At 38.9% G+C, this 25,870-nt stretch overlaps 1 protein-coding gene across 1 annotated transcript in view; it reads left to right on the top strand.

Moving 5' to 3' along the window:
- LOC128615528 (NACHT, LRR and PYD domains-containing protein 12-like) overlaps positions 1 to 25,870 on the top strand; it is a 298,796-nt gene that overhangs the window by 4,920 nt on the left and 268,006 nt on the right. Inside the window, exons 4-8 of the mRNA XM_053637702.1 lie at positions 1,012 to 1,154; positions 1,812 to 1,928; positions 4,171 to 4,287; positions 4,680 to 4,796; positions 11,228 to 11,281. Coding sequence (XP_053493677.1) covers positions 1,102 to 1,154; positions 1,812 to 1,928; positions 4,171 to 4,287; positions 4,680 to 4,796; positions 11,228 to 11,281 — 458 coding nt within the window. The 5' untranslated portion in view covers positions 1,012 to 1,101. The remainder of the gene's footprint in view (positions 1 to 1,011; positions 1,155 to 1,811; positions 1,929 to 4,170; positions 4,288 to 4,679; positions 4,797 to 11,227; positions 11,282 to 25,870) is intronic.

Below are 25,870 nucleotides of genomic sequence, written 5' to 3'. Positions count from 1 at the left end.
TTATGTGAGTCAGCCTTTTCCCACATGAAGATTATTAAGTCCAAATACCGTTCCACAATGACTGATCATCATTTGGAGGCCTGCTTGAGGCTGGCTACCAGCAGCTACTGTCCGGACAGTGCAACCCTGGCTGATTCTATTCAGTGTAAGGTAATGACCAAAAATGTACTGAATTGTAGTGTGCCATAAGGGCTCATGCAGTTATCCAAGGTACATGAACATTGTGTGTGTGTGTATATATATATTTGAAGTATACTCAGTGTATATATATAAATAAATATGTTTCGCATTTTTTGTGTAGGTAGATCTCTTTGACTGGTCCTGTTAAAAGTAGCTCGCAAGTCAAAAATGTGTGGGCACCCCTGCTCTATGTGATTACTGTGAAACACTGGTTATTATTGGTTTGTCCGTGTGTGTGTCAGTGAGAACATGAGAACTAGTGGATAAAGTCTGGTTCATAAAACAAGATGACGCGTCTAAGCATTTTCAGCACAGCGAACAAAATATATTTAGTATGATGGTACGTGTGATCCCTCTGTAAATACAGATCATGGATCGTTCACGCTCTAAAACAGTCATATGGAACACCCTTACTTTAGACTCACAGAAATCATCTCTGTTTAGTACAACTGATTTCAGACTTACTGACTTCTGCCTCAGAATTTACAGTACATTTATTTAAACTAAAACCCATGTAATGCTGTTAAAGAGAAAGTGTATTAGACTTAAAGTAGCACTTCTATTAACTACAAATCATTTCAAATCAATTCACTGGTTCTGACTTTTTATTTAAAGTGTCACACTTACACTTCAAACTGTGTCTCCTCCCTTCCAGCAGAGGTCTCCCTCCCCTGATTATTGAACTGTTCACCTCACCTCCGAGCACACACACAAACACACACACACACACACACAACTTTGTTTTATCAAAGGAGCAACATTTTCTTTAGTTGAGAGATGTGAAAGATTTTCCCCACAATTGTAACTGTGTGTTTGTTTTGTGTTTTCTAGGAGTGTCAGTAATTCCAGCAGAAGAGATCAGCATCTTCAGGACTCAGCTGTGTGTCCATGAGCTGTCTGTGTTTACACTAATATTCAAACATGGAGACCCCTGACCTGGACACAGATAATGTGACCCCGCCCACAAAAACACGGTAAGCTTCCATGTCCTAGTATTTTAGTCATTAAATATTCATATCTGAAATATATAATGAGTTTATATGAAAATAATAACAAATATTTATACTAAGCATGAGAACTTATCAGTCATCACTTGAAAAAACTGCTAGATTCTGTTGATTGTAATAAAATGATGTCCTTATGAAAATGAACCATACAGTGGAACAGTAAAGAGACATGAGACAATACACTAAACACAGACAGGGCGTTATTTTGGTACTCTGTGTATTATATTTTGTATATTTCCTCATCACAAACTATTAATTTGTGGTTACGCCACTGCCAGCACAAAACACCACGTGCTTCTGAATCGTTTTAGACGTTTTAGACATCAGGTGCAGCACACAGGCGTTTATTTAACCCTCATTTCAGACTGTGGTCAAGCCAAACAGTGATAGAAACTCCAGTGCACTCATACAAAGGTTTATGGTAACTACCTTCAGACGGCTACACTTTGGATATCTGCTGTGAATTCTGGACAGTTTGAAAATGTTGAGCAGTAGTGCACTACGAGCCGTTTCAGTGTTATTTTATCCAAGTTCACGCAGGCCAAATGAAACAAGGCTGTGGACTATAAAGTTAGTATTAATTAAGTAAATTGTGTCTCATTCCTTCTCTATAATGTTGTACAGTAAACTACAGAGAAAGAGATCAGACTCACCAGAACCCAGCTGTGTCTCCATGAAGAGCGATGCGTCTATGGATCCTCCTCGGAACTTTAAAAATGGAAACCCCTCGTCTGTACACAGGTAACATCCCATAATTCTCATAGTTAAAGTCACAGTAATGTCTGTGCTACACAATCATTAGCAGCTATTTTGATTTGTATTATAGTTTCTTGGTCTTTAGTGATACTACAGAACTTTCAGTGAATGCTTTAGATGAAATATTGTAAACATTTATGAAGGTCAAAATGTCTTACAGGTAATGTCTTAAATGCCAAAGCAAGAAATGATAATATAAGCAAAAGAAACTGTAGGAAATATGTAATGACACTAAAACTACTACTAATAAAAATAATAATAATAGTTATAATTATTAAACATTGAGGTGTTCTAATAGGAAATAACAATTATTAAAATAATGTGATAAACATTTACATTCATTAATTTAGCCGATGATTTTATCCAAAGTGACTTACAAATGAGGAAATACACACAAAGCGATGTATCAAGCAGAGAACAGTACAAGTAGTGCTACTGTACAAGATTTCTAATGGAGTTCTAGTGAAAGTGCACAGAGTAGAGGTGTAAGAGCCGGTATACATTTTTTTAAAGAAGTGTAAATGAAAAAAAATGTAAATAAATAAATAAAGGGGGGGGGGGCAGGTTAATGTTTATTGAAGTGCTCACGGAAGAGGTGGGTCTTTATCTGTTTTATGAAGATAGTGACGGATTCTGCTGTCCGGATTGAGATTGGAAGTTCATTCCACCACTGAGGGACGGTCAGTTTGAAGGGTCTGGAGAGAGACCTCCTGCCATGCTGAGTAGGCACTACTAAGCGTCGGTCGTTAACCAATCACAGATTGCGTGAGGGAGCGTAAACCATGCCTTAGAATGTCCTGGTATTTTAGTCATTAAATATTCATATCTGAAATATATAATGAGTTTATATGAAAATAAAAACAAATATTTATACTGAGCATGAGAAGTTATCAGTCATTACTTGAAAAAACTGCTAGATTCTGTTGATTGTAAGTAAAATGATGTCCTTATGAAAATGAACCGTACAGTCGAACAGTAAAGAGACATGAGACAATACACTAAAGCCACGGTACGAGACGTATCCCTATACAGGCTTCAGAAGACGATACTCACGAGACGGTGTTTACACAAATCAAACCACTGCAATATCAGTACAATAGGGGCGTTAAACTCAAACTCTGCCTGAGACACTTCAGCATTTTTTGTGAGACCCTGAAGGGCCATAATCAAAGTTTATACATTTTTCCTCACATTTATCATATTCTATCAAATAACACCAATAATCTGTAGTCTCTGACATTCGAGTAGGATGTTTCTATAGGAAAAAGAAGGACTATTAAAGTGTATAATAACATTTATAATAATAATAAAATCAGTATAATAATTATAATAATATTTATTATACTGACTATAATGTAAAACATTTTTATGAAGTCATTCCTTTGTTTAATCCCATTTTATTTGATATCAGCTGCTGTGATGAGAAACAGGATTAGTCTATTGTGATGATACATTGTTCCTGTTTCTGTTAGAAAGTCACTAGTCAGATATCTACACTATAAGCACAGAGATATGGAGGTGAGAGCCGGTGAAGTAGCTGCTGGAGTTTACTGCAGAAGAAAAGTAGATCAGGATTTATAATATAAGGTGTCATTTTTCTCTGTAATTAACATGTAATCTTTATCTTTTTCAGTGGAGCTGTCATAAAGCTGTTTCATGGCACCGTTATTAATGTAGAAAGATTGCAGATTGTGCCTTAAATGATTAAAATAACAAACTAGTGTCATCAGCGCTCCTTCTGCTGTCTGACATCCACCTGAAATACACGAGCGCATCACTAAACCATTTAACTGTACAGATGAGGAAAACAGTCCTGATTATATTTTGTATATTTCCTCATCACAAACTATTAATTTGTGGTTACGCCACTGCCAGCATAAAACACCACGTGCTTCTGAATCGTTTTAGACGTGAGTGAGACTTACATCAAGTGCAGCACACAGGTGTTTATTTAACCCTCATTTCAGACTGTGGTCAAGCCAAACCGTGATAGAAACTCCAGTGCACTCATACAAAGGTTTATGGTAACGACCTTCAGACGGCTACACTTTGGATATCTGCTGTGAATTCTGGACAGTTTGAAAATGTTGAGCAGTAGTGCACTACGAGCCGTTTCAGTGTTATTTTATCCAAGTTCACGCAGGCCAAATGAAACAAGGCTGTGGACTATAAAGTAAGCATTAATTAAGTAAATTCTGTCTCATGTCCGCTCTGTAATGTTGTACAGTAAACTCAAGAGAAAGAGATCAGACTCCCCAGAACCCAGCTGTGTCTCCATGAAGAGTGATGCGTCTATGGATCCTCCTCGGAACTTTAAAAATAAAGACTCCTCATCTGTACTCAGGTAACATCCCATAATTCTCATAGTTAAAGTCAATGCAGAGAGAAAGGCCGTGTTACACATTCTTTTATCCAGTCCAGGGTCATTAGCAGCAGTCTGATATTTATCGGTGTATTCTATACTTTAATTAGACTCTAATGCTGCTACAGTACTTTCACTAAATATTTTAGAGTAATAAATATCAATAAATGTGCAGTTCAGTGTTTCACAGTGTCATATACGTAATATATGAAGTAAATGTATCTTGATGTGACAATAAAAGTAATAGTAATGACAAAATAATTAACACAACCAATAAAGACTGTACATTCCACTGTTCATTATTAGAGCAAATTAACAAGTCAGTCAATATCTGTAAATAGTGTATATAAAGAACTTTCTATAATGTTGTACAGTAAACTACAGAGAAAGAGATCAGACTCACCAGAACCCAGCTGTGTCTCCATGAAGAGTGATGTGTCTATGGATCCTCCTCGGAACTTTAGAAATAGAGACTCCTCACCTGACAACAGGTAACATCCCTTAATTCTCATAGTTAACGTCACTGCAGAGAGAAAGGCCGTGTTACACATTCTTTTATCCAGTCCAGGGTCATTAGCAGCATTCTGATATTTATCGCTTTATGCTAAATGTATCTTGATGTGACAATAAGAGTGGTAGTAACGGCTAACAACATAGTTAAAACAACCAATAAAGACTTACATTCCACTGTTCATTATTAGAGCAAATTAACAAGTCAGTCAGAATCTTTAAAAATGGAAACCCCTCGTCTGAACACAGGTAACATCCTAAAATTCTCATAGTTAAAGCCACAGTTAATGTCTGTGCTACATATTCATTAGCAGCTCTTTTGATTTATATTATAGTTACTTGGTCGTTAGTGATACTACAGGGAGTGTAAACCACAAGGAGAACGTTGAAGGTAGGTACTGTGGAGGGAGATGAAGAGGGGTGTGACATGGGTTCTTTTGGGCTGGTTGAAGATGAGTCGTGTTGCTGCATTCTGAATCATCTGAAAGGGTTTGATGGAACTGGCTGGGAGACCCTGGAGTAGTGTGTTGCAGTAGTCCAGTTTTACATAACAAGAGCCTGGACTAGTGTAGTCTGCTCAGTGGTGAGATAGGGTCTGTTTTTCTTGAAATGTTGATGTGGTCTGTCAATTCACGTCGTCATCAAAAGTCACCCCAATGTTTCTGGCTGTCCTGGTTGGCTTGAATCTGGTTGAGCCCAGCTGTATGGTGAGGTTGTGGTTGATTGAGGGACTTTGAGGGATGGCAAGAAGCTCAGTTTTTGCTAAGTTGAGCTTAAGCTGGTGTTCCTTCATCCAGTTTGAGATGTCAGACAGGCAGTCAGAGATTCGTGCAGACAGTTGTGAGTTGCTGAGTTTCAGAAACCCCTCCCCTCCACAATTCCTTGAAGGATCTGCCTGTGAGATATGACTCCACCCAGCGCAGAGCTGTTTCGGTGATGCCCAGGCTGGAGAGAGTTGACAGGAGGATCTGATGATTTACAGTGTCAAAGGCAGCAGTGAGGTCGAGTTGGATGAGGACGGATGATCTTGATGTTGATCTTACTAGTCTTAAGGCTTCAGTGACGGAAAGCAGAGCAGTCTCCATGGAGTGGCTGCTTTGGAAGCCTGACTGCTTGGTGTCTAGGAGGTTGTTCTGTGTGATACCAGGCTGTAACATGTCATAAAACAAAAATAGGTATTCAACACTGATTCTGAAATTAATAGTAAGCGCAAAATAACAACATAAGTATTTCTGTAAAATATCATAGAAAATGGAGACTCTTTATATGAACACAGGCAGTGATTATTTACCATGAATCATATAACTGACATTACAGTGTTTATTAATAATAATAATCAAAATCAGCATTTTCCTCAATTTAAACATCTTAATCATCTCACCTCCCAAAATCATGTCAGTAAGTCTACTGATAACTAAATTGTCCCTACAGGTGACGGGCTGAATCTCTGAATTTCAGGACACATTATCTGTTCATTCTGAATGATGTCCTCATGTTCTGTTACAACCATAATGACCATATACAGTCCCCTCCACAAGTATTGGAACAGCGAGGCCAATTCTTTCGCTTTTGCTATACACTGAAGACATTTGGGTTGGAGATAAAAGATGAATGAGACAATAGATCAGAATTTCAGCTTTCATTTCCTGCATGATAAGGTGCCATGTTCTAAGTCATTTATCACATCTAGATATAAATAAAGATAAAATCTAGAAAACTTCAAATTAAAACGGACACATTTTTCTCCAGGTCCACAATGTTGGTGATGTTGTATTTAGCAGTGTGTTTTATAAATATTAATGCCCTTACTACAATTGCTTTTTTTTTTCAGTTTTATTTTTATTGAACATTTCTGCTGAACTGAACATTTCTGCTGAACACGTCTACATGTCTGCTGAACATCACCTTTTCTCTTCTCTCCTCCCCTCCCTTTCCCGAATATTCCATTGAGAAGAAAAAAAAAACAAATTGAGCAACACACAGCAGTAATATTCACAGGTTTTTTTTCTTCTTATACTAACAAAGGAAAACAAATTAAAAGTACCCAATAACTGTTGCTGGATATATAAATATAAATATTGTAAGACACAACAACAGGCACAAAAGTTTAAGTGGGAAGTGTCTGTAACTCCATAAAGTATACAATAAAGGGATGCCATTTATAAAAAAAACTTGTCCGTACAACCCTTCATCGTATACCTTATTTTCTCGAGTTTTAGAAAAAGCATCACGTCCTTTAGCCACTGGGAGATAGATGGGTATTTAGCAGACCTCCAGTGCAACAGTAGGGAACGTCTTGCTATAAGGGATGTGAAAGCAATAACATCCTTTTGTATCGAGTTCAGTGGAACTGAGTCATCAGGAATCCCAAATACACCAATCAATGGACAAGGCTTTAAGTCTACCCTGAGAATAGTGGACATGATGGTAAAAAAACCAGTCCAAAAACCATGGAGATCAGGGCAGAAGAAAAACATATGGCCAAGATGACAGGGAGAGCCATGGCATTTATCACACCTGTCCTCTACATCCGGATACATCACAGAAAGTCTCGACTTGGACAGATGGACTCTGAGTAAAACTTTGAACTGTGTAAGTCCAAGACGAGCACAAGAAGTGGTAGACTGTACCCTCCCTATAGCACGTTCCCAACACTCCTCACTTATCTGTACTCCTAACTCCGTTTCCCACACATTCCTAATTTTGTTACTCGACTCACTACCTAGCACCAGAATAACATCATAAATCCTAGAAATCGTTCCTCTCTGATGCGGATTGTTTGAAAACAAGCTTTCCCAAGCCTGTTCAGGAGGCGCAGAGGGGAAATCAGGAAAACATCTAGAAACGAAATTCCGAATTTGAAAATACTGAAAAAAATGCGTCACAGGGAGGTCATAAGTGGATGCCAGATTGGCAAAGCTATCAAACACACCATCGGCATACAGATTTTTAACTTGTTCAATACCCTTGTCATACCATACTGAAAATGTGGAGTCCAAACACGATGGAGGAAATAGATGGTTGTTGCTTAAAGGACCCAAAGAGGATGCACCTACAAATTTAAAGCGCCGTCTAAATTGATACCAAGTCATAAGTGTGTTGAGGACGACTAGATTATCAGTATATAGGGAGAGTTTTGTAGGTAAAGAGGAATAAAGCAAAGCAGGTAAAGAGGATTCCCTACAAGAAGATAGTTCCAATTTACACCAAGAAGATCCAGGAGAGTTAACCCAGTAGCAAAGTTTATGAATGTGCGCAGCCCAGTAATAGAATTATGGGTAATGCAAGTCCTACACTAAGTCTACATTTCTGCAATAAAGATTTACTAACCCTTGGTGGCTTCCCTCCCCAAATAAATGTACTAATTATCTTATCCAATGAATCGAAGAATGATTTTGGCAGAGAAAGAGGCACTTGCTGGAACAAGAAAAGAAACTTCGGTAATATATTCATTTTGACGACATTGATCCTGCCAATTAGAGAAAGGGGTAAGTTACCCAAATCTGAATGTTGGATTTAACCTTTGAGATAAGGGGAGTGAAGTTAGCTGATGAAAGATTAGATAAAGAACGTGTCACGTTGATACCTAGGTATTTAAACCCTGACTGACTAAATTGAAACAGTAGATCTGACTGTTGGAGAGAAAATGCTGCAGTATTGACAGGAAAACAGTCGCTTTTATCTAAATTTAATTTATAACCAGAGACAACACCGAAGGACTCCAGAACAGCCGAGACAGCTGGCATAGAGGCAACAGGATCGGTTACATACAATAACAAATCATCAGCACATAGCGACAATTTGTATTCTACACCGTATCGAACTATTCCTTTAAACCAGGGAGAAGATTTTAGTGCAGTAGACAGCGGCTCGATAGCGACAGCAAAAAGCAGAGGGGATAAAGCACAGCCTTGACGACACCCTCGTCCGAGAGCAAAATAATCCGAATAAATATCGTTTGTCTGAACCCTGGCATTAGGGGATGAGTAAAGGAGGCTAATCCAAGAAATAAACTTATCCCCAAATCCGAACTTCCTCAAGACTGCAAACAAATACTCCCACTCAACCCTATCAAATGCTTTTTCAGCATCTAATGAAATCACGATCTCAGGGAGCACAGACGAATGCTTTGAATAAATTATATTAAAGAGTGTATGGGTTTTGAAAAACAATTGACGTCCCTTTATAAAACCGTTCTGCTCTTCAGATATAATATAAGGGAGTACATTCTCTAAACGAGATGCCATTACTTTCACCCACACCTTTACATCTGCATTAAGCAGAGACAGCGGTCAATAAGAACCGCAGGAGGATGGCTCCTTACCCTCCTTAAGAAGCAGAGCTATAGTGGTTTTTGTCAATGTTGGAGGCAAAGACCCACATTCCAAAGATTCGTTGAACATAGCCAAAAGCAATGGAGCTAGTTTTCCAATAAACGTTTTAAAAAATTCAACTGGAACCCCGTCCGGGCCAGGAGCTTTGTTAGATTGCATAGTTTTAACTGAAATTAAAATTTCTTCGAGAGAGAGTGGGGAGTCCAGTTGCATAGCAGTATTCGAATCAATAACAGGGTTACAAAGGTTTTGAAGAAATGCATTCACTTTAGTATTGTCTGTAGGAAATTCGGACTTTTAAAGTGAAGAGTAAAACGATTTAAAAGTAGCATTAATTTCCATGGGATCTGTAGTGATGATATTATAAGTGTTTTTAATACTAGGTATGAGACGGGAAGTGGCCTGTCGCCGTAGCTGATGTGCCAGTAAACGACTCGGCTTGTCGCCATGTTCATAATATAAACCACGAGTACGTAACAATAAGCGTTCCGCCTCTTGAGTCGAAATAAGATTAAATTCTGCCTGCAAGTCAAGACGCTGTTTAAGAAGTTCTGGAGAGGGGTTCAGTGCGCATCTTTGATCGAGGTTACTGATCGCAGATGTAAGTTCATTAACCCCAGCAGTGCGTTTTTTATTACAGCGAGCAGAGTAAGAAATAATCTGCCCTCTGATATAGGATTGAAGTGTCTCCCATAACAATGAATAAGAGGTGGAGTCATTCTGATTGAAGAAAAGAAAGTCATCAATAGAAGTGGAAATGAACTCACAGAATTCACTGTCTGCTAAAAGAAGAGAATTAAATCTCCAAGGCGGTGGGCTACGTTTATAAATAGAAAGATGAATATCTAATTGTAGAGGCGCATGGTCAGAAATTACAATACCCAGATAGTCAGAAGAAACTACACAAGAATCAAGAGTGCTGTCTATAAAAAAATAATCAATCCTCGAATAGGAATGATGCACCTGGGAGAAGAAAGAGAACTTTTTAAGAGAGGGGTTACGGGATCTCCAGGGATCAACGAGACCGTTCTGACACATAAAATCGGAAAATGTTTTAGACATCGCAGATTGATTCAGAGTACGGGGATTAGACCGATCTAAGTTTGGGTCAGTTACACAGTTTAAATCTCCACCGAAAATCAACAGGTGAGTATTTAAGAAAGGGAGATTGCTCAACAATCTATTAGCAGATTCCACATCATCAAAGTTTGGAGCGTATACATTTACCAACAACACCTGTCTTTGCGTCAGAGTACCAGCAGCTATAATATATCTACCGTTCACATCAGCGATAACGTTAGTGGAGGAAAACTGTATCCTTTTGTCAATTAAAATAGCGACCCCTCTTGCTTTTGAATTAAAGTTCGAGTGGAAGACTTGACTCACACAAGGCAGTGTAACCTTTGATGATCTTTAATACGTAGGTGTGTCTCCTGTAGAAATACTATATTGGAGTTTAAACGTTTCAAATGTGTAAAAACCTTAGATCTCTTGACAGGATTACCCATACCTCTGACGTTCCAACTAATAAATCTTAAAGGCGTGCCTGTGCCAGCTATGCTGGGATCCATATTACTACTAACCATTTAAATAACGTAAACCATAGGAATATAAATAGCCAATTAGAGCCAAAGTGCATCCCTGAGAATCTCCTGGAACTCCTTTTTAAAAATATCGGCAATGTCCTTCCTCAGTAAAGCCAGCAGCTCAAGCTTGAGTGCGGCGAAGTCAGGGATACCGCTCGGCAACGCGGATGCGGATTCAGGGGGAGAAGGGGGCTCGCTCGCGGCGTGCACCCTAGGCCTCAGTCGGGTCTGAATGCTACCACGGGTTTCGTGTTCGTTCCAGACATTTTAACGAGCCACAAAGTTAAAAGTGCAAACAAGGGAAAGAAGTAGAATAAGTCAAAATATATTATATGACCAAAAAGCGCTAATTAATTACAATTTTAATCGAAATCAGCAGGAGCCTCCAACTTCACGTCTTACTCCATCAAACTCCGAATTCGAACCCCCACTACAATTGTTTTTAAAGTGATGAAAGTTATTGTCTTTAACAGCTACAGTTTTTATTCCCAGTGTTCTACAGAAGTCAGGAGACAGTAGAGAAAAGAACATCATCACAGCTATAGGGTAAGATCAAACCCAACAACATGACTGTGACACTGACGCGCTGGTATTATAAACATCTCTGCTGTTATTTCCTGCAGAGTGATTAGATTACAGAACACATACTGTAGAATAAGGCAAATACACAGTGAGAACATCATAAAGAATGGTTATCTGTGGTAACAGTCAGAAAAAAATGTGATCTTAAACTCTAATAATTAGACCCCATGTCTCACCATGTCTTCCTTCTTCACCCTGTCACAGACACAACCCAGAACCTGCTGCTGTAAATGACTTCCAGAAAAAGTTCAAATTAAATCTGGTGAAGAAGTTTCAGTGTTTAAATGGAGTGATGATAAACCCGGAAAACCGAACACTCCTGAATGAGATCTACACAGAGCTCTACATCACAGAGGGAGACAGTGGAGACGTCAATAAAGAACATGAGGTGAGACAGATCGAGGCAGCATCCAGGAGAACAACAACAGAGGAAACACCAATCAAATGCAATGACATCTTTAAGCCCTTATCTGATCAAGACGAACCCATCAGAACTGTGCTGACAAAGACCTTATCTAAAAAAGACAAACCCATCAGAACTGTGCTGACAAAGGGAGTCGCTGGCATCGGAAAAAACAGTTTCTGTGCAGAAGTTCATTCTGGACTGGGCTGAAGGGAAAGTAAATCAGGACGTCCAGCTCATGTTTCCACTTCCTTTCAGAGAGCTGAATTTGATGAAGGACCAGAAACTGAGTCTGATGGAGCTCCTTCATGTCTATTTTAAGGAGACAAAAGAAACAGAAATGTCCAGTTTGGAAAAGGTTCTGTTCATTTTTGACGGATTGGACGAGTGTCGTTTTCCTCTGGATTTCCAGAACACAGAGAGAGTGTGTGATGTAACTGAATCAGCATCAGTGCATGTGCTGCTGATAAACCTGATCAAAGGGAATCTGCTTCCCTCTGCTCTCATCTGGATCACCTCCCGACCAGCAGCAGCTGATCAAATCCCCTCTGAGTGTGTCCATCGAGTCACAGAGGTACGAGGGTTCAATGACCCACAGAAGGAGGAGTACTTCAGGAAGAGGATCGGTGATCAGAGCCTGGCCAATAACATCATCACACACCTGAAGTCATTAAGAAGCCTCTACATCATGTGCCACATCCCAGTCTTCTGCTGGATTTCAGCCACTGTTCTAGAGAGAATGTTGGATGAAGCAGAGAGTGGAGAGATGCCCAAGACTCTGACTCAAATGTACACACACTTCCTCATCATTCAGACAAACATCATAAGAGAAAAGTACTCAAAGAAGCAGGAGAGTGATGAAGAAATGCTTCTCAAACTGGGACAACTGGCTTTTCAGCAGCTGAAGAAAGGCAACCTGATCTTCTATGAGGAAGACCTGAGAGAGTGTGGCATTGATGTGAGAGAAGCAGCAGTGTACTCAGGTGTGTGTACGCAGATCTTCAGAGAAGAGTTTGGGCTTCACCAGAGTAAAGTGTACAGCTTTGTTCATCTGAGCATTCAGGAGCATCTCGCAGCTCTGTATGTGCACCTGACATTCATGAAGGAAAAGAGAAACGTTCTTATACAGAGTCGGGTCTTTAAGACAATTTCAGATGTCCACAAGAGTGCTGTAGATCAGGCCTTAAAGAGTGAGACTGGACATCTGGATCTTTCCAGTGTTCTTGTACATAGTTGGCTTTCTGAACCAGAGATTTTATCTGACGAAGAGGATGAATCTGAGATGTACTCTGAATCTGAGATGTACTCTGAATCTGAGATGTACTCTGAATCGGAGATGTTCTCTGAATCTGAGATGTTCTCTGAATCGGAGATGTCCTATGACCAGTGGGTTGAAGAAATTACAGTTTCAGATGTCCACAAGAGTGCTGTAAATCAGGCCTTAAAGAGTAAGACTGGACATCTGGATCTTTTCCTCCGTTTTCTTCTGGGTTTCTCACTGGAGTCCAATCAGAAACTTTTACATGCCTTAGTAACACATACAGGAAGTAGCTCCCAGACAGGAAAGAGGAACACAGTACAGTACATCAAGGAGAAGATCAGTGGATATCACCGTACAGAGAAAGCCATCAATCTGTTCCACTGTCTGAATGAACTGGGGGACAATTCTCTAGTGGACGAAATCCAACGCTACCTGAAATCTGGAACACAAAGTGAACTCTCTTCTTCACAGTGGTCTGCTCTGGTGTTTGTCTTACTGACATCAGCAGAGGAGCTGGAGGAATTTGACCTGAGTAAATATATCTCTACAGATAAAATAAGAGATAGGATTCTTGTGAAGGTGATGCCTGTGATTGCAGCATCCAGAAAAGCAATGTAAGTAAATCTGAATAGAACTGTTCTACTGTTACAGTGTTAAGAGAACAAATCAAATGTCTTAGCTGTTCAGATCAATCTAACTCTTCATGACACTTTAGACTCTTTCTTTTCTCCTATTAATAACATTTTAGATCAGACTCTTGCTTTCCCATTTGGTGTCCCGGATCTTATACTCCATGTTTATACAATGTGTGTGTGATGATGTACGCAGCTGAAAACTCCCACCAAGCCGAATCTGAACAGCTCTGACTGTGTGGGACTTTTGTCTAACTGATGTTTGTGCTTTTGAAACTGAGAAGTTGCAGTGAAAGCTTTGAGGACTTGTTTGATAATTTGCATTACTGTTAGTTCATTATGTATTATTTCCTTCAGTATCAGGTGTGATGCAATTCAGAAAAGTGGTTGGTCAGCTCTGGACTCAGTGCTCAGCTCAGAAACGTCCAATCTGAGAGAACTGCATCTGACTGTGGATACACTGAATCTGACTGAGAATAAACTAGGAGACTCAGGAGTGAAGCGTCTCTCTGCTCTACTGGAGAATCCTCAGTGTAAAGTAAAAAATCTGAAGTAAGATCATCTCTCTGAGAGACACAGTACTCACTAAAAGCTGCAGTTAATAGTTGTGTACAGTTCTGTTTTTTCAGTTAAATCAGTACAACATACAGAACAAATATATTAGTCATTAAACATATCACTTGTGCAATAAAGTAATAATTAAATGCACTTAGATATGTGTATAAAAATACATTTAAATATAGATTTTAAAAACCCTGACTCGTTACTTTTAACATAAACCAGCAGTAGTTTTACACCATAATTGTTCAGTATTAATAATATCTTGATTGGACGAGAGAAGGGAGACAGTCCAACATAACACACATCATCTTTACAGTAAGTTTTAAACCAAGATGAAAATGTGTTGATGAAGAGTGTGTCATTGTGTCTCTGCAGGTTGGGTTATTGTGGTGTCTCAGATGAAGGCTGTGCTGCTCTGACTTCAGCTATGAGATCAAACCCCTCACACCTGAGAGAACTGGATCTGTCTGATAATAAACTAGGAGACTCAGGAGTGAACTGTCTCTCTGCTGTACTGGAGAATCCTCTCTGTAAACTGGAGATACTGTGGTAAGATCATCTCTCTGAGAGTCACATGACCTGCTCCTCAGTAAGACACATTCTCTAATAGTGAGACTGAAGCAGAGGTTTTAGGTTCATCATCAATGTCCTGAGGAGGAAGATTGTTTCTTTTCACTGCACACTGATGATCTGTCACAGAGTCTTTGGGTCAGATGTACGTATGTGAGAAGCTGCAGCACAAAACGTGACTTGATGCGACTGCAATGTGTCTAAAATTACTGTGAAATTTACTACAACACTGTAACTAATCACACAAACTGCAGCTCAGACACAAACTAAATACACTGTGTGTGATGCAGGGTTTAAATGCAGCAGGGAAATGGTGCAAATGATCTCAAAATATAGAATTTATCAATTAAAATGAGAAGTTAATGTTATAGAAATGACAAGTTAAAAAAAAAATGGAACATTTGATTTTTAAATAAAAATGGAGTCACTATGAAAAGGGTTGCCAGATCTGCTTTACAGAAGCAGCCTAATAGACTTCACTGTAAATTTATCAGTCTCATACTTACTTACTTTTTTCCCCTCTGGGGAACACAGACCACTGACGACCTTCCACCATCTTTCACAGTTCCAGTATTCTCAGATCCGTTTCAGGTCTTATTCATTTGTGGAAATAAATTTGATATGAATCGGATATGTGCATTTGTGTCTGCCATGTAATCAGACAGATCGGATATTCCCCTGACGTCATTGAAAAAGCGACAGTGGCGAATGATGTCAACTCAGGTGGACACCAACCGCGAAAACACAACTCTCGTCAAGGGCTCTCTTCTTTTTTCTCCGCTTAAGAGACCGGTGTTTTGCTGATCTTTAAATACGGTGTGGAAAACAAAAGCTTGTATTATATTTTCGTCTGTGTCCATTGCAAATTGCGGCACTTTTACTTCCTTTTCGGCCTAAGATTCAGGTGACTTCTACCTCGGGTTGTTTCACGAAGTGTATAGTGTAAATGCAGATATCGGATATGGGTCACTTTTAAAAGAAGATGTAAGACTTAAGCCTAGACTTAAACACTCTAGTCCCGAACACTAATTGGAAGACTGTTCCATAACTGTGGGGCTCTATAACAGAAAGCTCTTCCCCCTGCTGTAGCCTCCGCTATTTGAGGTACCGTCAGGTAGCCTGCATCTTTTGATCTAAGTAGGCGTGGCGGATCATAGAAAACCAAAAGGTCGTTTAGATACTGTGGCGCGAGACCTTTTAGTGCTTTATAGGTTAATAATAGTATTTTATAATCAGTGTGAGATTTCACTGGGAGCCAATGCAGTGTGGATAAGATCGGGGTGATGTGGTCGTATCTTCTGGTTCTAGTTAGGACTCTAGCAGCTGCATTCTGGACTAACTGGAGTTTGTTTCTGCTCCTACTGGAACATCCAGACAGTAAGACATTACAGTAATCTAGTCTAGAGGTGACGAAAGCATGAACTAATATTTCTGCATCATGTAGTGACAATATATTTCTTATCTTAGAAATATCTCTGAGATGAAAGAAGGCTATCCAAGTAATATTATCTACATGAGCATCAAATGATAGACTGGAGTCAATAATCACTCCAAGGTCTTTTACTGCTGCACATGATGAAACAGAAAGACCATCCAGAGTAACCATGTGATCAGAAAGATTACTTCTAGCTACACGTGGTCTTAATACGAGTTCTTCTGTCTTATCAGAATTAAGTAAAAGGAAGTTAGTTAACATCCGGCGTCTAATGTCCTTTACACAATCCTCAACTTTACTAAGCTGCTGTCTGTCCTCTGGCTTCGCTGAAACATACAGCTGTGCATCATCAGCATAACAGTGGAAGATAGTTCCAGGTTTACAAATAATTTGACCTAGAGGTAGCATATATAAAGTAAAAAGCAGTGGGCCTAAAACAGAACCTTGTAGAACACCAAATTTAACCTTGGTATGTGTGGAGAAGTCTTCATTTACATCTACGAACTGATAACGGTCAGTCAAATAAGACCTGAGCCAGGAGAGGACTGTTCCCTTAATGCCAACAACATTTTCTAATCTATCAAGGAGAATAGTGTGATCTATAGTATCAAAAGCTGCACTAAGGTCGAGTAACACAAGCAGCGAGACACAACCCTGATCAGAGGTCAATAGAAGGTCATTTACTACTTTAACCAGCGCTGTCTCTGTGCTATGATGAGGTCTAAATCCTGACTGATACATTTCATGAATGTTGTTCCGATGTAAGTACGAGCATAACTGCTGTGCTACAACCTTTTCTAAGATCTTGGAGATGAAGGGGAGATTTGATATAGGTCTATAGCTGGACAGTTGAGAGGGGTCAAGGTCAGGTTTTTTAATCAGGGGTTTAATAACTGTTAATTTAAGTGATTTAGGTACATAGCCAGTGCTAAGGGAAGAATTGATTATATTTAAAAGCAGTTCAATTACTCCAGGACAAATCTGTTTAAAGAAACATGTAGGTACAGGATCTAGTATACAAGTTGATGAATTGGCTGAAGAGATTAATGAAGCTAGTTCGGTCTCTCTAAGGGGAGTAAAACATTCTAAACATTGATCTGATATTGCTATATTATCATCTACAGGGTTAGTTATAATACTGTCTGGGTTTAATTTAATAGCCTGAATTTCACATCTAATATTTTCAACTTTACCACTGAAAAATTTCATGAAATCTTCACTGCTATGTAATGATTGAGTGTTTCTCTCTGTAGTGGTTTTATTCCTAGTTAGTTTTGCTACTGTGTTGAATAGAAATCTAGAATAGTTTTGTTGTCTCCTATTAAGGTGGAGAGAGAGACTTTTCTAGCATCGCTAAGAGATTGTCTATAGTTCAGTAGACTCTCCTTCCATGCTGTTTGAAATATTACCAGTTTGGTTTTGGTCATTTACGTTCTAATTGTCGAGTGGTCTGTTTTAAGGTACGCGTTTGATCGTTATACCAGGGTGCTAGTTTTTTCTCTAATTTTCTTTTAGTGGAGCCACTCTATCCAGCGTGTAGCGGAGTGTTGACTCTAAGCGTTCAGTCTCCTGATCGAGTTCCCTGGATCAGACGGTGATCCAAATCTAATTGATGTCTCTGGGAGGTTATTGATGAAGCTCGGTGCAGTAGCTGATGTGAAAGTAGGTTTTACGCGGTGGCGAGGTGGAAATATTCTGATCAATATGTATTATGAACGAGATAAGATAATGGTCTGAGACAACTTCAGACTGCGGAAAAATTACAATATTTTCTATATTTAATCCGTCTGTTAGTATGAGGTCGAGAGTGTGACCACCATTATGAGTAGGTCCGATCACGTTCTGATTATCCCCTACTGAATCTAAGATGGACACAACTGCTGTTCTCAGAGGGTCTTCCGGGTTATCAAAATGAATATTAAAATCACAGACGATTAATGCTTTATCTACAGACACAACCAGGTCTGAGACAAAGTCTGCAAATTAAGAAATTCAGTATATGGCCCTGGGGGTCTGTAAATAATAATTAGAGGAATTGACTTATTTTTTGTGGCTACATAAGTTATACCGGTATAAAGAATTTTAAAAGAATTAAATTTATGACTAGGTTTTTGTGTGACGCCTAGATTTTGACTATGGATGAGACCAACACCTCCTCCTCTACCAGCTGAACGAGGCTGATGTACATAACTGTATCCAGGATTTATAATTATAATGGTTAAGTCTATGGGTTACTGATCAGAAGGTTGGGCCCTTGAACAAGGCCCTTAACCCTATCTGCTCCAGGGGGCGCTGTATCATGTCTGATCCTGCGCTCTGACTCCAACTTCCTAACAAGCTGGAAATGTGAAGAAAAGAATTTGACTGTGCTGTAATGTATATGTGATAAATAAAGGCTTCTTCTTATGTATAAATTTACACACACTCAGGAGCACGAGTAGAATACGAATGAACAGGATTTTCATGAACACCAAATTTCTTGTGTAAACGCTCGTACAAACGATTTACACACAAACCCGTTCATATCCAGTTTTATAAATGAGGCACATTGTTAATTAGAATAAACAGATGATATTAAATCCTCATGTCATTCTGAATAATAAAATCCCACACGTCATCTTTAAAGTAATGAAAATGTGTTGATGAAGAGAGTGTCATTGTGTCTCTGCAGGTTGTGGAGGTGTGGTGTCTCAGATGAAGACTGTGCTGCTCTGACTTCAGCTCTGAAATCAAACCCCTCACACCTGAGAGAACTCTGTCTGTCTGAGAATAAACTAGGAGACTCAGGAGTGAAGTGTCTCTCTGCTGTACTGGAGAATCCTCTCTGTAAACTGGAGATACTGGGGTAAGATCATCTCTCACAGTCACATGACCTGCTCCTCAGTAAGACACATTCTCTAATAGTGAGACTGAAGCAGAGGTTTTAGGTTCATCATCAATGTCCTGAGGAGGAAGATTGTTTCTTTTCACTGCACACTGATGATCTGTCACAGAGTCTTTGGGTCAGATGTACGTATGTGAGAAGCTGCAGCACAAAACGTGACTTGATGCGACTGCAATGTGTCTAAAATTACTGTGAAATTTACTACAACACTGTAACTAATCACACAAACTGCAGCTCAGACACAAACTAAATACACTGTGTGTGATGCAGGGTGAAATTCTTAAAGAGGAAATTTTGTTCTGTTAGTGAGGATTCTTTCAGTACGTCTGTGTCTAGCTGCTATGAACCGGGTTGCCAGATCTGTGTTACAGAAGCAGCCGAATAGACAAGCAGTATTAAACTTATGCAGTTTTCCTCAGTAGTGAAAACACACACACACACACACACACACACTATGCACTAAAATGCATTAAAATACGTCAGAACATTAAGTGTTTCATCATAAATAAGGAGTGATTTTTAAAATGATTTCACTTTGATAATAATAAAACAGGGTCTAATGTTCTTCCAAGTCACTGGAATGTGTGTAAAATAACAGACAAACACATTCTGCATAAATAAAACAGTCAGACTTGTTCTTGTCAGTACTGAATAATCCATTTAAACATTCACAGTCTCACACGCTCTCTCTCTCACTCACACACACACACACACACACACACACACTCTCACACACTCCTTTATACACAAAGTATGTCTTGATGTTCATAAACTGAGAGAGTGAAGAGTGTGTCATTGTGTCTCTGCAGGTTGGAGTGTTGTGATATCTCAGATGAACACTGTGCTGCTCTGACTTCAGCTCTGAGATCAAACCCCTCACACCTGAGAAAACTGGATCTGTCTCAGAATAATCTAGGAGTCTCAGGAGTGAAGCGTCTCTCTGCTGTACTGGAGAATCCTCACTGTAAACTGGAGATACTGTGGTAAGATCATCTCTCTGAGAGTCACATGACCTGCTCCTCAGTAAGACACATTCTCTAATAGTGAGACTGAAGCAGAGGTTTTAGGTTCATCATCAATGTCCTGAGGAGGAAGATTGTTTCTTTTCACTGCACACTGATGATCTGTCACAGAGTCTTTGGGTCAGATGTACGTATGTGAGAAGTTGCAGCACAAAACGTGACTTGATGCGACTGCAATGTGTCTAAAATTACTGTGAAATTTACTACAACACTGTAACTAATCACACAAACTGCAGCTCAGACACAAACTAAATACACTGTGTGTGATGCAGGGTGAAATTCTTAAAGAGGAAATTTTGTTCTGTTAGTGAGGATTCTTTCAGTACGTCTGTGTCTAGCTGTTATGAACCGGGTTGCCAGATCTGTGTTACAGAAGCAGTATTAACCCTCTTACCCCTTAGTTCCCACAGTATTATATCCCATAACCCTATATTCCCCAGAGAAACAGCACGCCAACCCTGAGTTCCTGGGCCAAAATCAACAATTTAATTTGAACATTTTTAGGCCTTGAAACAACTTATAATAATGTATTTGTGTAATATTACTTTGAAAATGAAGCAGTTCAGAGTTTTTACTCCACTTAGAGCACAATTCTTAACTAGAGAAATTATGAAAAATGCTCGCTAAAATCCTTATACTCATTTAGAAGTACCATACGAGCATCAGCGTGGTCAATGCCTTTATAAATAATAAATAAATAAATGCATTTTAGTGCCAAAAGTCAATTTTCTGCTTATAATCAGACCAGCAGGTACTGTTTTCACGAATGCACAGAAATGGTCCCGTTCAAAGACAGGCATGCCGGTTTTTCGGCATTACGGGGTTAGAGGGTTAAACTTATCCAGTTTTCCTCAGTAGTGAAAACACACACACACACGCTATGCACTAAAATGCATTAAAAATACGTCAAAACATTAAGTGTTTCATCATAAATAAGGAGTGATTTTTTTTAATGATTTCACTTTGATAATAATAAAACAGGGTCTAATGTTCTTCCAAGTCACTGGAATGTGTGTAAAATAACAGACAAACACATTCTGCATAAATAAAACAGTCAGACTTGTTCTTCTCAGTACTGAATTAACCATTTAAACATTCACAGTCTCACACGCGCTCTCTCTCTTTCTCTCTCTCTCTCCCTCTCTCTCTCTCACTCACTCACTCACACACACACACACACCACTCATTTCAAGATACACAATGTCTTGATGTTCATAAACTGAGAGAGTGAAGAGTGTGTCATTGTGTCTCTGCAGGTTGCGTGGTTGTGGTGTCTCAGATGAAGGCTGTGCTGCTCTGACTTCAGCTCTGAGATCAAACCCCTCACACCTGAGAGAACTGGATCTGGCTGGGAATAATCTAGGAGACTCAGGAAGGGAGTGTCTCTCTGCTCTGAAGAATGATGAACATTACAAACTACAGACACTGGGGTGAGAAATTATATTTTTTAGATAAACACTGAAACAAATTAAAAGTCTGACAGCATTATTTTGTACATTAGTATTATTTTGTACATTATTTTGTACATTAGTATTATTTTGTAATTAGTATTATTTTGTAGATTATTTTGTACATTAGTATTATTTTGTACATTAATTTGAGTTGCAGTAAATATCAGATGATCAGATACTGGGTTAAAATTGTACTATATTCTATTTAATCAGACTTTTTCTAACAATGAGCTTTAATGCTGTTTGGTGTTGATTTAAAATTGATGTGAAAGCAGAAGACAGGGAGTCAGACAGAGTCTACAAAATGTCAGCACTGAGTGCATGAGAGTGATTGTAAATGAACACCTCGTCTCCTTGTGACACCCTGCTATCTCTGACTTCATACTGCTGCTTTTGTCTGAATAAGATGATCTCGGCTTTTCCCCGTTTCTGATCGGCAGCAGATTTTCTTCTCCACTCTCATAAAAGCGAATTAAAATCATCATCTTTGATGCCACACTGCTACAAATATTTTATTTAAGGAGTCACTTTACTCTGACACTCCTTCCAGCACTCCACCTCCACACCGTGTCTTCTGTCATTCCTGTGAAGTTCCCCTCCGCTTGTTCTTAACGTCTGCACTTAAATACACGTGTAGAACAAGAGATAAAACACACAGCAGTGATCACTGTTTTCAAAATAAAGCTCTACAGCCTGTGATTGTATAAGAGCAGTGATGTGATGGTAAATATCTGCTCATGTTCCTGTTAGATCTTGTGGAAGTTCTCATCTGTTCTAGCTGAATGTTCTAACAAATGTATTCTATAAGAATGAAGAAATGTTGAATGATTATGAACAGGAGATAATAATGTTTTCCTTGCAGCAGAGATGATTACATGCTGTTGATCATGAAGTACCACAGTCTAGTTTTTGGTTATTAATTCAGATATCTGTCTTTTAGATTTTAATAGACTTGACACATCTGGTGACCGAGTAGAACGACCTGTGACCCCTGGACAACATTTCCTCAATCCCAATGAAAACCTGAGGAGATTATTTGGAACAGTAGGAACCACACGAACTCCAGCTGAAGCCAGTCAGTGGAAGACGGAGCTGAAATGAACAGGAACAGTTTCATGACATTGGTGGGATTCTCACCTGACAGGATTAGCATCTGAGGAGTTTATGTGAAGAAGCCCCTAGGAGACTCACCACAAGTCACATTTCTCACTCTGTCCTTTAGTTGGTGTTTAATATAGTGTAGATCTTTTGGTTACAGGATCAGAACTAATCTGTTCCTTATTTTCCTTCTCCATTACTTAAGTGTACTCTACTTGCTATATTTTGAAGAAGTGAATATATAAGTACAATATAATTATATAATACGATATTATTTGTGCTGTATAAAATTAGTTCATGTATGTAACATGAATTTTTGTCTAACAAACTATGCAAGAGCTTATTTAGATGTTATTTCAGGTGTAATGCTTAAGTGATTGAGAGAGAGAAACACACACACAGATCTGGAGAAATGCAACAGTTTTTGCAAAAATGTATAACACAAGTATTTTTTTAATTAAATGTCAAAACATTTCATTCATTCAGTTTTATATACAGTACAGTGAGAATGTGTGAATTAACATAACTGCAGAGAGTGTGTGTGTGTGTGTGTGTGTGTGTGTGTTTGTTTATGCCTCGACTGTTCCCTCCTTCACGATGGCCATCGCCAGGTTACGCACCAGAGCCAATCGCTGCAGCTCCAGCTTTGTGGACTCGACATCATCCTGAAACACACACACACACACACACCCCATTTCATATCCTGTATACCACAGAGATTATTCAGATCTGGATTCTGATTGGTCAGAAGGTGTTGATTAGTTTTCTATAACAGCAGCTCTGACAGTAGTGCAGCTGTGAGTCCCAGGTTTATATTAATGCTCTGGTTCTGATACGTTATCGTTTCTATAGTAATATGGAAGTTGATTTGTGCCAGATGTACTGAACATAACTTTTTAAGAAACGGACAAAAATATACAATGATAAAGAAAAAACTCAAACTGAAAACAGTGAACTCTGTCAGAGATTTAACATGTTCTTCAAATAAACAGCGTTCTTTGTGAACTGCTTTCTCAGCTTCCTTTTCACTAATCACGGTTTATGAACACGCATCATCCCCTGTGAAAATGACTTCAAGTGTCGGAAAAGTATATTTTCATCTCACTGCCCCATCGTTTACACTTCAGTTTGTGCTGAACATTAAATTAAGAGTGAAATAAACGATTTATCACACAATCACAACTGAAAAACCTGATAAAAAAAGAGCAAATGGCGTGGATTTTAAGATTGTGTGTGTCTGTGTGTTGCACATGTGCTAGATGCTCTGGTTTAAGCTCGCTGTTGTCAGAGGTCAGCTCTTCCAGACAGAACATGAGTTCATAGGTCTGATCCACTGAAAAGATCACACACACACACACACACACACACACACACACACACACACCAGGGATTATAATTCTATATACATGTCAACATCACCCTGGAAATAAAGTGGGAAGACAGGAAAGACTCCATTGTCCAGTGTTTCACGCAGTTACACTGCACCAGAGATCAGCTGAGACAGATTAGCGTTAGAATCTGCAGTGTGTACAGTTATTTTCATCAGGAAGAATAAATCCTCAGACATGGTGTTCCTGAGCTGTTAGGAGTCATCATCATAATTAGAGCTGCTCAAGTTTGATTCCCGTCACACGCAGTCATGGACACATGACACACAATGTGCTTCTTCCCCAAAGTGTTCACACAAAGTCTGAAGCACACAATTGTACAGAAAGTCTCTGAATGTTCTTATGTGAAACACTTACAAGAGCAATAATTGTTTACCAGAAGGTGTTAATCCTACAAATCCGGCATCTAATCATCAGCAGTTTTTAATAAACTTAATGTATTTATTTATTTAAAACATATACATCGAACATGTTTGAGCGTCTGCAAAAGTTTGAATAAGACCCTCATAGACATAAAAAATAATCTGATCCAGTTTTCTGTTCACACTTTAAACCCAGGATTGACTTTCCCAGTATTTTCCCAGCACACGTGCACAACCCCATCATCATCAACTGCAGGGAAAACAAGTGGATAAAGCTGAGTGCAGTGTGTGTGTGTGTGTGAGAGAGAGAGTGTGTGAGAGATCTTTGCTGTCATGAGGGAGAGCAGGTGCTTCGCTTCCTCGGTGAACTTCTTTTCTCCGTACAGCCGGTGGAACTCGCGGTACTTCCCTACACACACATACACGCATCTGTGTTACAATGTTTCTGAGGAGCTTCTATTGACTTGTGGACTAATGTATCTAAATAAATCCATACTGGTGCACAAACACAGCTGTCGCCTTAACTTCAGTAACTAAAACGTCATCTGGCTCTTTTAATTTGTCCAATAGAAGTCTTTTTTTTGTGCAAGCTCCAATATAATACCCGTTAGACCACACAGACTTTGGTATGGCTCGTGTCCACTCGTTAGTTCGCAGTGAAACCTGGCACATCCATGCTGTGTAGATGTCCATCGATTAATCAGCACTGAAAACCAGCCGCTTTTTCTATCCACATCAAAAAGAACAAATCCACACCAGTAGTTTTCCGGGTTGCGTCCCCCTATGGGAGCCGCTGAGAAAGGTCCGCTGTCATTACAAGAGTGCCCTCTAGAGGCGAAATAAAACCCATCACTGACTTTTTTGTGTTATTTGAAGTGTTTTTTTATTCATTTTGGACGTCTCTGTTGTTATTTGTTATTTGGAGTGTTACTCTTTGGTTCAGTTTGATGTACATCTTATATAATTTTTATATTTTTAATAGTTAATATATTAATATTTATATTTTATTTCATTTAAAAACAGTACAGTACATTTTCCTGGTACTGTTTATTGTTGTAATAAAGTTCAGCAATATTTAACTTTCACTTTTATGTCTTCATTCAGTATCAATTTAAAAACTATCGGTCGATTCATCGGTTATCGGCAGGTACTGCTGATCTTAGTTATTGGTATCGGTAGCATCCATTATCGGTCGTCCTCTAACATTCTGTTTAGCCAATCAGGCGATTGATTCTCCTTTAAATATAATACAGGGGTCCTTATTGTTTTTGTTATTTCAGGTAATGATGAAACATAACTAAACCATTTAAACCATAAATAATAAAAATAGCAGTGTCATATCAAATTAAAACACTGATTTAATTATCTGTCATTTCTGAGATGTGTTAATGTATCTTGAAGAGAAGCTCTGTAATGGCTACATCATTAATAATGCACCCTTTTATTAGATTTATATAAATAATGAGACCAAAAAAAGTGATTTCCA

This window comes from Ictalurus furcatus, chromosome 12, assembly GCF_023375685.1.
Source record: "Ictalurus furcatus strain D&B chromosome 12, Billie_1.0, whole genome shotgun sequence".
NCBI lineage: Eukaryota > Metazoa > Chordata > Actinopteri > Siluriformes > Ictaluridae > Ictalurus > Ictalurus furcatus.
This window is presented reverse-complemented; position numbering and strand designations above follow the sequence as displayed.